The sequence below is a fragment of the Dysidea avara genome, chromosome 9 (assembly GCF_963678975.1).
Source record: "Dysidea avara chromosome 9, odDysAvar1.4, whole genome shotgun sequence".
NCBI lineage: Eukaryota > Metazoa > Porifera > Demospongiae > Dictyoceratida > Dysideidae > Dysidea > Dysidea avara.
In genome coordinates, this window is record NC_089280.1 from 9,109,141 (window position 1) to 9,124,866 (window position 15,726).

At 39.3% G+C, this 15,726-nt stretch overlaps 2 protein-coding genes across 3 annotated transcripts in view; one reads left to right on the forward strand and one right to left on the reverse strand.

Moving 5' to 3' along the window:
- The window catches only part of LOC136266327 (uncharacterized), a 37,625-nt gene extending 26,135 nt beyond the window's left edge, over window positions 1–11,490 (reverse strand). For both annotated transcript variants that reach the window (XM_066061340.1, XM_066061341.1), the window contains exon 1: window positions 10,900–11,490. In XM_066061340.1, coding sequence (XP_065917412.1) covers window positions 10,900–10,965 — 66 coding nt within the window. In that variant the 5' untranslated portion in view covers window positions 10,966–11,490. The remainder of the gene's footprint in view (window positions 1–10,899) is intronic.
- Window positions 11,491–12,369: 879 nt separating this feature from the next.
- On the forward strand, window positions 12,370–13,440 carry LOC136265865 (uncharacterized). Its single transcript, XM_066060797.1, has one exon. It carries the CDS (start codon window positions 12,417–12,419, stop codon window positions 13,281–13,283), a length of 867 nt encoding a protein of 288 aa, XP_065916869.1. The 5' UTR covers window positions 12,370–12,416; the 3' UTR covers window positions 13,284–13,440.
- The last annotated feature ends 2,286 nt before the right edge of the window (window positions 13,441–15,726 follow it).

Sequence of the window (15,726 nt, forward strand, 5' to 3'; positions counted from 1 at the left end):
ATCAAGCCTACGACTACTGATTTCTTGCAATGAGTCAACTCCAAAATTTTAACCAGCTAGTCTGAGAATATACTTACAAGCATTTGTAACTGGATGTGGATAAAGGATCTGCCCTCCCAACACACACATTTTTCTTGACTTGTTGACTACCTGCCCTGGATTCTTTTTCAATCCAGTCCCCCATGGCCACCCTCCATGGGAGACACCCACCCAACTAGCCAAGGGATGCTGGTAACCTAGCTAATTACAAGTGATTTATTTAGGCCAGATGAATGAATGAACTCCCAAGGAGATGTATGGGCCAGCGTTGAAACCGGGTCGGGTCATCCGGGTCACATTTTCTCTGGGTCTGACCCGGTTTACAATTTATCTGGGTCTGACCCGGATTGGATCACGTGAGAAACGAAATTGTTCGTTTGACGATGTGGAACTTATAAACGCTATCGCGTAGCTCTTTCGTGAGCCACGCCCACTTATCACATTACCAACATATGCTCGGCCACACCTATTTGTTAGTAAGTGCAGTATGTAGCACGAAACTGAGGGTATCTATGGTGAGGGTAGCTATTGTCAGTAGGTGAAGCCCTTTTTTTTTTTGGTCTTCAACCTACAGCTAGGCTGAAGTTGCAATATTTACTCAACACGAATCGAACGCTCAAAATGTAGACTCGTTCGCTCACCCGAGACTAGCCGAAACACGTCTCGGCTTTAATTAATCCGGGTCACATCCGGGGTCACATCCGGGTCTGACCCGGATTGCTATCCGGGTCAGTGGGTCATCCGGGTCAGCAGTAGTGACCCGGTTTCAACGTTGGTATGGGCTACTGATAAGTCACAACCAGAAGAGTGGCACGTTACCAGGCCCACCATGAGGAGGTTGGTAGCATGCACACAAGCACACACACACACACACACACACACACACGTGCACACACACACGCACGCACGTACATACACACCCACCCACGCACACAAAAACTTGTTCATCGTAGGGATAAGCTAATCAGGGGCGAAGCCAAGATTTTCTGGAAAAGGGGTTCAGATTTGAAGTGCACAAATGTCTTTGGGGGGGACCACATTTGAACGGAGATGATGCATACACAAAATGTGCCCTTGGGCATTGAGGTGCTGTTTGTTTATCTGACTAGCTAAAACCTACACACTGCTGTTTATGCAGCTTATAGAAACTATAAACCTATTGTAATACTAGCTAATCTTCATTTCCAGACACTGACATAGCCAATATCAGTTATACTGACAGCCAACTCAGTGGTGGTGGTTGCAATGGTTTCAGCTGAAACCCCTCCTGAAAATAGCCCCCCCCCCCCAAATTTATTTATGACTCGTTGTGTGGGTGATATCAACATAGTGTGTTATATTAAGCTGGCGAAACTTCATACTTTTGCCTCTGAAGGCGTTCAACAGCAGTGACCTTTTTTTTTTGTCTTCAACTTACAGCTAAGCTGAAGTTGAGTGGAACCTGAAATCCCCTCTGAAAATTTCTAGATCTGCCACTGCAACTTCACTGAACTTCTTAGTAGACAGGAGCCTTCTACATTTAGTTGGCCATACTTTCTCTTCCGGGTATATATTATTCTCCTCCAGTCCTGTTAACTAGACTTGGCTTGTACTCCAATACATTCGACACATCACGTGCCCAAAACATTCATCATGTAAATATACATCAACTATCTAACCTGACACACGTATAACACGACCACTCAAGTTTATCACAACTGCTACCTTGTAACATGTCTCAACCAACAACAGGATATGAGCACTATCAAAGGCCTGCGGCCTAGCTTGTCAGTCTTGTGCTGCTAAGCAATTTTTGCCCATTAATAATAATAATAATTTATTACACTTTCTTAATCCATCATCCTCCAGTACACATGGATGGTAATCAACAAGGTTCATCCCCATCTCTACCAGAGTCAACTGCTACCAATATTCATTCTTGCCATTGGCCATCAGAATCTGGAACTCCCTCCCTGCCAAAGTTGTTACTGTTGTAAATGTAAATGATTTTCAAGCTAAATTAAGTAATTACTAAAATTTTGGCTACAGTGAGGTGAAACTCAGATGAAAAAATTTTAGTTGTAATTTATCATGTTGAATTTACAATTTGATACTACATACTGAGATAAAATGAGCTTGTAGCTACGGTATTATATTAATCTCTGTTTTTCCTTGTGACTGCAGGAGAAATTTGTGCTTATGATTAAGCATTAAGGATGTAGCTACAGTAGTTTACAGAAAATATTGGTTTGGTGCTGTCAGAGGTTACATGTATGCATACTGTTTTTTCCATTGATCATGCAGAAAAAAGTGTCATCTAACCAATATCATTAATTCTATGAAAGTGTCTATGTCATGTGCTGGCTGTTTTAGCATAGCAAAGTGTGCAACTCCAGCTAAGCATATATACAATGCTGGACTACTTTTACTTAACATTGATATGGCTATTTAAAACAGTGATTTATGTAATTTCTGAGTTAAATCTTTGTTGCGTGCAATTATTTATAAAATAAACTCGATGAATCCAGTAACATAAGTTTATAAGTAGCTAATTAAATTCTGTTCAAATAACTATACAAACAATTATAAACAATAAATGAAAGCAGTGGTACACACACACACAATGTAATTTGTACAGTGCTGAAACTCATCACTGAACATACAGTTCCACTTGTTCTACCAGAGTGGCTTCATTGCTGTATGCTTCATCACGGCAGATTCTCACTTCAACTGCTCCACTCTCAGGTTGGGTGAAGTGGCGGTAGAACCATGGTGCTCCAAGTGTAGAACAGCAGTCATCACCAGCTGGACAACCCTTACCATCCCAAAGAGGATCAGATTCAAAGAATGCATTTATGGGAATACCACCAGTGGTAGCGCCAGACTCACAGTAATAATGATCCTTAACATATGTGACTGGATTTGCGAAAAGGTACCTTTTACACACACAAAATTTGACCCATTTTTTGGACTTTAAAGCTTCTTAACTTTTTGATCATGGCATATAATTACTTGAAATTTTCACTGAATGTAGCTACAGTATCTGGCTACATGTTGATACTAAAAGCAAGTTAATCAATATAAGGAGTCAAGTGTTGCATCATTTTGTTTGCTGGTATGTCAAATGTGTGGAAAAGGTACCTTTTCGCAAATCCGGTCACATATATTGGTGGAGCAGCACCTGGGTATTTTGCACAAGGACAGTTTATTTTGGAACTCGATGTATCATAGGTTTTACTGTACCCAGCAGCATAACTCCATACATGCTTACGAGGGTAGCCAACAGTTATAGAAACACCATCAAGATATGGATCATCAATGGATTTTGCTTTAGCAAAATTAGCTAGGAATGCAGCAGGTGTACCTTGTTGATAGCCTTTCAGTTTTCCACAGATCGAACTATATTCTGCCTTATTGTTTGGAAAATAAGCTGAATAGCATCCTGCTCTAGAGCCAGATCCCCTGCACAATGGTCTTGGGGTTGTGACCGGCCTCCAGTCAGTTGGGCAAGCATCACCTTGATTAGTATCCAGTTGGGCTATCCTCATCCAACCTCCTTTAATCCCACCACAACTCAACTCCATGTCACAATACACCTTGTATACATCATCAGTTTCAATCCAGTATTCTCCTGACAGTCCACGGCTAGCCATGTTGTTGTCATAAATGTCTCTACATGACTTTCCAGGATAAGAGGAATCTGTTCCTAGTTTATTAAAAGATGACACCAGCATCTCTAGGTCACTGTGAGATACTACTGGCTGGCCATAGCCCATAACCAACACTAGGACAGTGTAAGGTAGTAATCCTGCAGCCATCTTTCACTTTATACACTATCCACGGTGAATGATTACTGTGGGGCAACTGCACTATTTTATAGCAACAGTGAACTACTCAACTTTTAATATTCATAGTTATTGACCACAACCTTATTTTCCATGTTGGGTGCATGTGGAAACCTATTTGCTGATGCTGCAAACTGGTTAGTTAGCATAATTCAAAGTCCATTACAACTGATTTCTGCATGATCATAATAAAAACAGATAATTATCAATTTTACTGAAATGCTAACATACATATATGCCTGCTGTGGTAATAATGACTATGTTCTTTCTTCAATAAAATGATAGAAAAATGTCATAATTATGACCACAAAATGATGCAATAATTATATTTATCCAAATCAGTAGTACGTATCAACGTTGAAACCGGGTCACTACTGCTGACCCGGATGACCCACTGACCCGGATGTGACCCGGATTAATTAAAGCCGACACGTGTTTCGGCTAGTCTCGAGCGAGCGAACGAGTCTACATTTTCAGCGTTCGATTTGTGTTGAGTAAATATTGCAACTTCAGCCTAGCTGTAGGTTGAAGACCAAAAAAAAAAAAAAAAAAAAGGTCTTCACCTACTGACAATAGCTACCCCTCACCATAGATACCCTCAATTTCGTGCTACATACTGCACTTACTAACAAATGAGCGTGGCTGAGCGTATGTTGGTAATGCGATAAGTGGGCGTGGCTCACGAAAGAGCTACGCGATTGCGTTTATAAGTTTCCACGTCGTCAAACGAACAATTTCGTTTCTCACGTGATCCAATCCGGGTCAGACCCGGATAAATTGTAAACCGGGTCAGACCCGGATAAATTGTAAACCGGGTCAGACCCGGATGACCCGGAGAAAATGTGACCCGGATGACCCGACCCGGTTTCAACGCTGGTACGTATCATTTGTGACTAATAATATTGGATAAAAGTATATCTAATCCAAAACAGCCAAGCTGTAAAAAAAGAGTGCGGCCCTGAGAAAGGCTATGGTGAAAAAAGATGTGAAATCCAAGGTGGCGGCCAAGAAATGGCTGTGATGGTAGGTTAATGGTAAAAATTTTAATAACAACAATTCAGGTGAATTTTGTGCCAAGACCAAGCGGCACCAAATTCACTGAATTGTTGTTATTAAAATTTTTACCATTAACCTACCATCACAGCCATTTCTTGGCCGCCACCTTGGATTTCACATCTTTTTTCACCATAGCCTTTCTCAGGGCCGCACTCTTTTTTTACAGCTTGGCTGTTTTGGATTAGATTTCACTTCTTTTTGTATTTATATACCCCCAAAGCCGGCCTATGGCCAGCTTTAGGGCTTTTTAACCTGTCATTTTTTTCTTTACTACAGGAAGAAGAAAAGATGAAGCAGGGTGATTTCTTTGTAGCTGACCTCTCTGCAAGGTGATCCTTCTAGCTGATCTCTCTACCGGATGACTTGTTTGTAGCTGAGCTCTCTACAGGGTGATTTATTTGTAGCTGAACTCTCTACAAGGTAACTTCTTCTAGCTGATCTTTCCACAGGGTGATTTGTTTGTAGCTGAATTCGCTACAGGGTGATTTATTTGCAGCTTAACTCTCTCTTCTTCTAGCTGAGCTCTCTACAGGGTGATTTATTTGTAGCTGAACTCTCTACAAGGTAACTTCTTCTAGCTGATCTTTCCACAGGGTGATTTGTTTGTAGCTGAATTCGCTACAGGGCGATTTGTTTGCAGCTAAACTGCTGAACTCTCTACAATGTAACTTCTTCTAGCTGAATTCTCTACGGGTGACTTGTTTCTAGCTGATCTCTCTACAGGGTGACTTGTTTCTAGCTGAACACTCTACAGGGTGATTTGTTTGTAGCTGAATTCTCTACAGGGCGATTTGTTTGCAGCTAAACTGCTGAACTCTCTACAATGTAACTTCTTCTAACTGAACTCTCTATGGGTGGCTTGTTTCTAACTGATCTCTCTACAGGGTGACTTGTTTGTAGTTCAACTCTCTACAGGGTGATTTGTTTGTAGCTGAACTCTCTACAAGGTAACTTATTCTAGCTGATCTTTCTACAGGGTAATTTGTTTGTAGCTGAATTCTCTACAGGGCGATTTATTTGCAGCTGAACTTTCTACATGGTAGTTTCTTTGTAGCTGAACTCTCTACAATGTAACTTCTTCTAGCTGAACTCTCTACAGGATGACTTGTTTCTAGCTGATCTCTCTACAGGGTGATTTGTTTGTAGCTGAACTCTCTACAAGGTAATTTCTTCTAGCTGATCTTTCTACAGGGTGATTTGTTTGTAGTTGAATTCTCTACAGGGTGATTTGTTTGTAGCTGAACTCTCTACAAGGTAACTTCTTCTAGCTGACCTTTCTACAGGGTAATTTGTTTGTAGCTGAATTCTTTACAAGGCGGTTTATTTGCAGCTGAACTCTCTACATGGTAGTTTCTTTGTAGCTGAACTCTCTACAATGTAACTTCTTCTAGCTGAACTCTCTACAGGATGACTTGTTTGTAGCTGAACTCTCTACAAGGTACCTTCTTCTTTCTGCAGGGTGATTTGTTTACAGCTGAATTCTCTACAGGGCGATTTGTTTGCAGCTGAACTCTCTACATGGTAGTTTCTTTGTAGCCGAACTCTCTACAGTGTAACTTCTTCTAGCTGAACTCTCTACGGGTGGCTTGTTTCTAGCTGATCTCTCTGCAGGGTGACTTGTTTCTAGCTGAACTCTCTACAGGGTGATTTGTTTGTAGCTGAACTCTCTAAAAGGTAACTTCTTCTAGCTAATCTTTCTACAGGGTAATTTGTTTGTAGCTGAATTCTCTACAGGGCGATTTGTTTGCAGCTGAACTCTCTACATGGTAGTTTCTTTGTAGCTGAACTCTCTACTGTGTAACTTCTAGCTGAACTCTCTACATGGAGACTTGTTTGTAGCTGAACTCTCTACAGGGTGATTTGTTTGTAGCTGAACTCTCTACAAGGTAACTTCTTCTAGCTGATCTTTCTACAGGGTAATTTGTTTGTAGCTGAATTCTCTACAGGGCGATTTGTTTGCAGCTGAACTCTCTACATGGTAGTTTCTTTGTAGCTGAACTCTCTACAATGTAACTTCTTCTAGCTGAACTCTCTACAGGGTGACTTGTTTGTAGCTGAACTCTCTACAGGGTGATTTGTTTGTAGCTGAACTCTCTACAAGATAACTTCTTCTAGCTGATCTTTCTACAGGGTGATTTGTTTGTAGCTGAATTCTCTACAGGGCAATTTGTTTGCAGCTGAACTCCCTACATGGTAGTTTCTTTGTAGCTGAACTCTCTACAATGTAACTTTTTCTAGCTGAACTCTCTACGGGTAGCTTGTTTGTAGCTGAACTCTCTACAGGGTGATTTGTTTGTAGCTGAACTCTCTACAAGGTAACTTCTTCTAGCTGATCTTTCTACAGGGTAATTTGTTTGTAGCTGAACTCTTTACAATGTAACTTCTTCTAGCTGAACTCTCTACAGGATGACTTGTTTCTAGCTGATCTCTTTACAGGGTGATTCGTTTGTAGCTGAACTCTCTACAAGGTAACTTCTTCTAGCTAATCTTTCTACAGGGTGATTTGTTTGTAGCTGAATTCTCTACAGGGCGATTTATTTGCAGCTGAACTGTCTACATGGTAGCTTCTTTGTAGCTGAACTCTCTACAACGTAACTTCTTCTAGCTAAACTCTCTACGGGTGGCTTGTTTCTAGCTGATCTCTCTACATGGTGACTTGTTTGTAGCTGAATGCTCTACAGGGCAATTTATTTGCAGCTGAACTCTCTACATGGTAGTTTCTTTGTAGCTGAACTGTCTACATGGTGACTTGTTTGTAGCTGAACTCTCTACAGGGTGATTTGTTTGTAGCTGAACTCTCTACAAGGTAACTTCTTCTAGCTGATCTTTCTACAGGGTGATTTGTTTGTAGCTGAATTCTCTACAGGGCGATTTATTTGCAGCTGAACTGTCTACATGGTAGCTTCTTTGTAGCTGAACTCTCTACAATGTAACTCCTTCTAGCTAAACTCTTTACGGGTGGCTTGTTTCTAGCTGATCTCTCTACATGGTGACTTGTTTGTAGCTGAACTCTCTACAAGGTAACTTCTTCTAGCTGATCTTTCTACAGGGTAATTTGTTTGTAGCTGAACTCTCTACATGGTAGTTTCTTTGTAGCTGAACTCTCTACAATGTAACTTCTAGCTGAACTCTCTACATGGTGACTTGTTTGTAGCTGAACTCTCTACAAGGTAACTTCTTCTAGCTGATCTTTCTATAGGGTGATTTGTTTGTAGCTGAATTCTCTACAGGTGATTTGTTTGCAGCTGAACTCTTTTACATGGTGGTTTCTTTGTAGTTGAACTCTCTACAAAGTGACTTCTTCTAGCTGATCTATCTATAGGATGACTTGTTTCTAACTGAACTCTCTACAGTGTGATCTGTTCATAGCGGAACTTTCTACTGGGTGATTTGTTTGCAGCTAAACTCTTTGCATGATTATTTCTTTGTAACTGAACTCTCTACAAGGTAACTTCTTCTAGCTGATCTCTCTACAGGATGACTTGTTTCTAACTGAACTCTCTACAGTGTGATCTTGTCATAGCGGAACTTTTTACTGGGTGATTTGTTTGCAGCTAAAGTCTTTGCATGATTGTTTCTTTGTAGCTGAACTCTCTACAAGGTAACTTCTTCTATAGCTGATCTCTCTACAGGGCAACTTGTTTGTAGCTGAATTCTCTACAGGGTGATTTATTTGAGCTGAACTCTCTACATGATGGCTTCTTTGTAGCTGAACTCTCTATTAGGTACCTTCTTCTAGCTGATCTGACTACAGGGTGACTTGTTTGTAGCTGAATTCCCTACAGAATAACTTAAAATGTAATATAACTGAGTAAATTATAAATGTAGCTGAATGCTTTATTAGGGTGACTGTTCTATTAGAGTATCTCGATCTCGCATTTGCTGCACGTAGTTGCCTTTCGAATCATAACTCAGTGATTTGTAATCCGATTCTTCTGTACTATTGCAAGGACTTTCTATGATGATTATGCCAGCTACATACTGATTTTCAGCTCGTTGCTCTAAGCGGTTTGCCTGGTAGATACGAAAACTAATAGTATTTTTATTCATAAAAAACGATCGCGTAATTTTGACACAGGTTTGGTTTCGTGTCATATCTCCATGGTCTTTATCCCGATTCCTTTCAAACCACAAAAAGGCACTCCTACGATGGTTGCTCCATCTACATATCAATTTTCAACTGATTCCTCCAAGGGGTTTACCCTGTAGGCGTGACAGACCTTCGACCTTATTTTACGCAAATAATCGGTCATAACTCCGTGAATGTTCATCGGATTCCTACCAAAGTTGGTACGGAGATCCGTCTTAATGAGCCCTTTAAGTGTGCCAAATTTCAGCCCAATCCGAGCACGCATTCGTGATTTATGGCGAATTTTGCGAAGTGTGCGAAATGAAGAAGATGAAGAAGAAGAAGAAAAAAACGAAGAAATTAAAACGAAATTTTGTTCGCTCGTATCTCGGAAATGGCTAGAGCGATTTTCTTCAAATTTGGTATGTAGACTCCTCTAACTGGGCGGCACGTTTCCAGCAAATTTGGTTCCAATCGGATAAGGGATCACAGAGCTACATAGGTGTGAAAATTGCGTTTTCTTTCTTCCTGTTAATATACTCACGGTGTGGCGCGCCGACTTCTTGGGCCGCACGACACACTATCGTGTGTCTTGATACTATATTGGATTCTGCATGCTGCTGAGCTGGACTAACATAATAGTAACTAAAAGAAACACCAATAAAATCACAGTCATGCCTTTGCTACCTAGTGAAGAGTTGTGTATGAGATTGACTACTTCCATAAAGTATCCATTGGCATGAGGGTATGGGAACATGCAGTTCCATGCAATTTCTTCCCTATACTACTGCCATCACACAAATTTCTTGATGACAGTTGCATTTGCGATGCATACTATCAGTATTTTCATAACAGTTAATTGACAAGGAATAGACCAAAACAAATCAGTAGCATTGCCTGACCTATAACCAACCCAGTGAATTGGATTAAAATGAGCTTGAAATGTTCTTTCAGTACAGCCTGCAGCCAATCAGTTATGATAGAATTGTCTTAAGCTTGTCATACATCTTTATCATTAGCATACAAGAACTAAGTCTGGTGGGTTCTGCAACGCACATCTGTATGGTAAAATAATTGTGAACTAAGATGTATGTATTTGCATACTGATAATCCATTTCATAGCAAAAGAAATGGATGATGCAGTCTAGACACTATATCTTGCAAAGGATAGTTTAATAAAATGTATGATGTCATTTGTGCTTATATGTGTATACAGTACTGTGTCTGGGACTGTCTTTATGTTCATGTCAACAGATGCTAGTCAAACTATATGCAAGTGCATGTGTAGCTTATTGCTATCGTTGTGTATGACTGAACTTGTAAACCAAGTATTTGCAGTTAAAGCTATGTACAAGGTATTTTATAGCTATGGGTAAAAGCAAGAGTAAATAATGGAAGAGAGAGTATCCAACTGCCATATACTGCATAAAAAATGAGCAGGTCAAGTAGAGAAGCCATCCTGTAGTGCTTTCAAAGAAAGCGTTGAATGAAGTAATAAACACCTTCTAGCTCAGACTGTTTGAAGTGCCCAGGCATGATTTGAAGTCAAACAGTCTAAGCTAGAAGGTGTTCATTACTTCATTCAACTCTTACTTTGATAGCACTACAGGATGGCTTCTCTACTTGACATGCTCATTTTTGATGCAGTATATGGCAGTTTTTACTCTCTCTTCCATTATTTACTCTTGGTAAAAGTAAATGCTTGAAGAATATATATTTATATAGTGCATGCTTGCATATTTACATATATACATCATTATAAAATGCTACTATACAGATATGTATGCACCCATATTATGTATAAATACGAGAACTGACATTAAACCAATAGAGCTGTTCAAAGGATGCTAAGTTAACACCTAGTAAATAGCCTTAATATACATACATGTATCACCAAAATCTGGAACTCACATATTGAATGATCCATACATCTAGCTTAACATTGAGTTTCAATTGTAGACAAACAACAATTGGCATGGGCAGTTTCACTGTAGTACATGCATACAGAATATATGCCTTGGACTAAATGAGTTTATATAGTATAGTAAACGTTATGGTAACCTTGTAACCAGCTCTGCAGCAGTTTGTAGCCATTTAATTATTTATTTAGCTTTGCTTTTCAGCGAAACCACATACATGTATTTGATATGTATAATGTAAGGGTGTGGCACTCCAATATATCTTGTACTACAGCCTTCATCCTTGGTTGAAGTGAAAGTCAACTGGAAATTTGCAATTTGTCAAAGTACAAGCGTAGTTCATAAAGTTTGCACCACAGATGAATACATTTTACAAAATATACTAGAACTAACAATGTGAACGTTTTACAAAATATACTAGAACTAACAATGTGAGCGTTTTACAAAATATACTAGAATTCAGTACAGCTATATAGGAGAGCCACCCCTTTGCTATGAGATATGAAAGACTTAGCTTGATGATGACACTTTGAATTTGGTACATACATATAGCTGTACACCCAGCACAGCACAACCTATGTCATATAAGCATCCATAAAAATGATCAAACTGAATAAATTATTTACTGTAGTTATATCATGTGACTAGCTACATATGCTGTGTCAGCTAAGAGTTTTGCTGAAGCATGCTACCAACCTAATAATAGGTATTCATAACTAGTACACCAGATCAAGAGTTCATGATAAATTCATGATATTATGAACTCTTGCATGACCACATGTTAAGTGTTAAAATGTATTCCTTGTATGCATTTGTCTGCCCACCACATAGACCACTTTGAAGATGTTTTGCTAGACATATATACTACCCACACAGTCTGGTGGGCACAGTAAATAACATTTCCTCGTATGCGTTTTTCTGCCCACCACATAGACAGTTTGAGGATGTTTCACAGACTGGTGGGCATGAATGCACAGTAAATAATATTATCTGATACAGACTCATTTCTTTTTATGAATTACTCAAGAAGATTGCTGCATATGAAGAGTATATCTGAGGTTACTGGTACCTACATTATTGCAGTCATATTGTAATGTAAAGCTACAATAGCTGCATATACACATATGCTACGTAATATTCAATCTCAGCTTCAACATGCATATTAATACACTAGACTTGGGCAGACCCACAGCCAAATGTGAGACAAACACTTTTCAAGTACCACACCTGTACTTGACATAATGGTATGATGGTGTATATATGTAGTTATATCATGAAATTGCATGTTAACATGTAAGATGAATCATCTGTCATCTCTTAACAGAATGCTGATACTTTCTAAATTTGGATCATTGCATCATTACAAGTGGTTCGTGTCACCTAATAACAACTCCATGACATAGTGTAAGGTCTATGTTTTGTGGTTTGTGGCAAACGACCTTTATCTATTTAAATAGCCCAGTGGTACATACACTATAGTTAGGCAGTAGAAAGTATAAAAAGTACACAATGACTTCATGTTTACTGCTGTACACTATCCTAGTGTTGCAGATAGTAGTGTCTCATGGTGATCTAGAGACATTGTTTAGCTGTGCTAACAGACTGGGAACAGATTCTTCTAATCCTGGAAAATCATGTAGGGACATTTATGAATACAACATGGCCAGTCATGGACAGTCAGGATATTACTGGATTAAGACTGATCAAGTGTACAAAGTCTACTGTGACATGGAGTTGAGTTGTGGTGGGATCAAAGGAGGTTGGATGATGATAGCCAAAGTTGATACCAGTCAAGGAGATGATTGTCCTGATGGTTGGAAGAAGATCACAAACCCTCAACTATTGTGTAGGGGATCTGGTGATGCAGCTGGTTGTTACTCTGCATACTTCTCTAATTACAAGGCAGGGTACAATTCTATCTGTGGAAAACTGAAAGGATATCAACAGGGTAGTACTGATGGCTTTTATAAGCATAGTAGCTCAATAAATGGACCATATCTTGAGGGTGTATCCATTTCAGTAGGGAGACCTCGTAAGCACGTATGGAGTTATGCCACTGGGTATACAAAGAGAAGTGCTTGTCCATGTGCAAACGAAAGTCCTGGTACTGCCCCATTCTTTGTAAAAGAACACTACTATTGCGAGTCCGGTACTACCTCAAATCCAGCATATAGCCAGTTTCTGGGATCAGACCCTTTGTGGGATGGAAATGGCTGTCCAGATGATGACGACTGTTGTTCCAGACTTGGAGCACCCTGGTTTTACCGCCATTTTACTCCTACTGAGAAAGGAGCTGTTGAAGTAAGGATCTGCAGGGATCAGGAATTTTCAAATGAAGCTACCTTGATAGAGCAAATAGAACTGTACATTCAGTAATGCTCACACTTGAAGTTAGCACACACGCACACGCACACGCACACACACATTTACTTGTACACTAATGCAATACAAGTTTCTTGTATGCATCCAGCAGTGTGCTATTCACAAATGCATTATGCTTGTAATTTACAATTAAAAGATGAAGTGATTTTAATTCCTTTCCATACTATACTATTATTGACTCTTATTATATGCATTCGCTACATAACACAGGGGCGGATCCAGGAGCTGGCAAGGGGAGGGGCACAAACAGGCTAAGTTGTAGGTGGTTGGGGAGAGCCAAATTCTCTAGTTCAGTGCTGCATTTTTGAAGCAGCAAATAATCACCTCTTAGTAGTGTCTCATTGTTGATTTGTGCCATTTTGGCGTTTTCAGATGGTTGTGAAGCCTTAAAAGCGGTTTAAAAGGCTCCAAATGTCTAAAAACAGCAATACTATAATTATTTTTAGAGGCGCTTAATGCGCACGAAGGTGCTGGGTGACAAGTTTCGCTTTAGTTTCAGGTGAATTTGTAATAAATGTTAATAAAATGTGCATATTTTCATAAGTTTATAAACTGATCTTGGCCTAGCTGACAAAGTTTAGTGGCTATTTTAATCAGAAGTAGCTATGGCTGGCTCCTCCACAAGGTGTGTGTGTGTGTGGGTTGGGGGGGGGGGGGGGCATTTGCCCCAAATGCCCCATCCTGGATCCGCCATTGTAACAAGTTATTCATCTAGAATCAAGAGATCACACAGACATAACACCCCAAATTCAATTAATGCAGTGTTAAGTTTACTTAATTACACCCTAACTAGTTATAGGGTTACATACAATGTCTATATAAATGTGATTATTGCAAGTATACATGCATACATGTGTTGATCAAACTTGTTGGAACACTCGGTGTACCTTGGTGACTGATACTGGGCCTGTGAGGCAGCATGACCAGCATATATGCATAGGGAGCAGAAATGATACCCTAGGTACTGACTATATTGGGGAATGTACAGCGTACCTTTAGTATATAGTGCATAAACGAATGCTAGAATTCAGTATTTGAATGCTTGAATTAAAAACTGCAGATTTTTCGAATATTTCTAATATTTAAAACCCACAATCAAATTTATTGAATCTAAAGAGTAAGACTTATTGTTTTGAGGGTTCTATGCACTTACTTGTTGAAATACTCTTTGATATAGACAGTAAAGTGAGTGTAAACAGTAGCAAAGTAGTAGTTTTATCGCTGTAATCAATGTCACACCTGGCACACTAGCCGTCGTGTGTAGCTGACTGTTGACAACAGGCTGTTAATTAAGTGTAAACAATTAATGAGTGATATCTGCAATGATGTTGCGATTTGACATAATTGACAAAATGGCTGTGTTAGTGTGGGGGCTTTAGAGACTTTGGCACAGTATTCAAAATGAATGTTGTCTGTAGTGTTTTACACATGGAAACTTGAGATAATAAAGGTAAGAAGTAGTGCATGTACCATGACAGTGTAAGACGTACTTCAATGAGGAAAGCAGACTGAAAATTTTAAATTCAAACACAAAATTTAATAGGCTTATTTATATTGCATTATATACTATATGCCTCACCTTCGCCCTTTTTCGAATTTATAAACACTATCATAAGGAAACACTATCTCGCCCAATACCTCCCTGTACAAAGTCCCCACACTACGGCTGCCATTTTGTTTTGTGACATCAAAGATATAAACGAAACGTAACCAAAATGTCATTGCGGATATTGCTCATAGCAAAGTACAACTTTACACCTGGTGCGTGTCGTGTCCTGTACTATTTTTAGCTGCACGTGACCTAATTATATACATTGGGCGCCCACATAAAGGATTCAATTGTTATGAATTAGTATTCGAATGCTCCCAAATGAATGAACATTCGAATTTCAGAACATTCGTTTATGTACTTCTTTTTAGCTTAGCTTACAGTAGGTAATTGTACTATGTGATCATCTCGTTACATCTCGTTACTAACTGTGTTGTGACTAATCAAACCAAAGGTGTTACTATACTATAGCAACTAAATTACGGATTCCAGGAACTATCCTTTGTGGCTGCTATAAAGTGACAAACACAGAGTAGGATAATAGTGTAGAAAAACCTACTACAGTGTATGCCACTCATTACAGTGTCAAAAGTCCTGCTTTTTTTTGTATGACTTCAAAGTAACATCTGTATAACAGAGTGTCACAAGATTTAGAGACCGAATTTTCAGCTAAACAGATATTATAGGTATTCATCTTGATATACAATTCGTACAAGCAAGCCATGTTCAGAACTGGAAACAGACAGACACATACAGCATGCATGCACGTGCACTATAAACAGATGGAGAAGCTAGCTTTTGACTTCAACTGCTAAAGAAAGCATGGAGATATTATGAATGCATATATGCATGCACACCTTTTTAAAGCTAGTACATAATTAGTACCAT

Excerpts from the sequence above, each read along its gene's own strand:
- LOC136265865 (XM_066060797.1), top strand. The coding sequence starts at position 12,417 with ATGACTTCATGTTTACTGCTGTACACTATCCTAGTGTTGCAGATAGTA.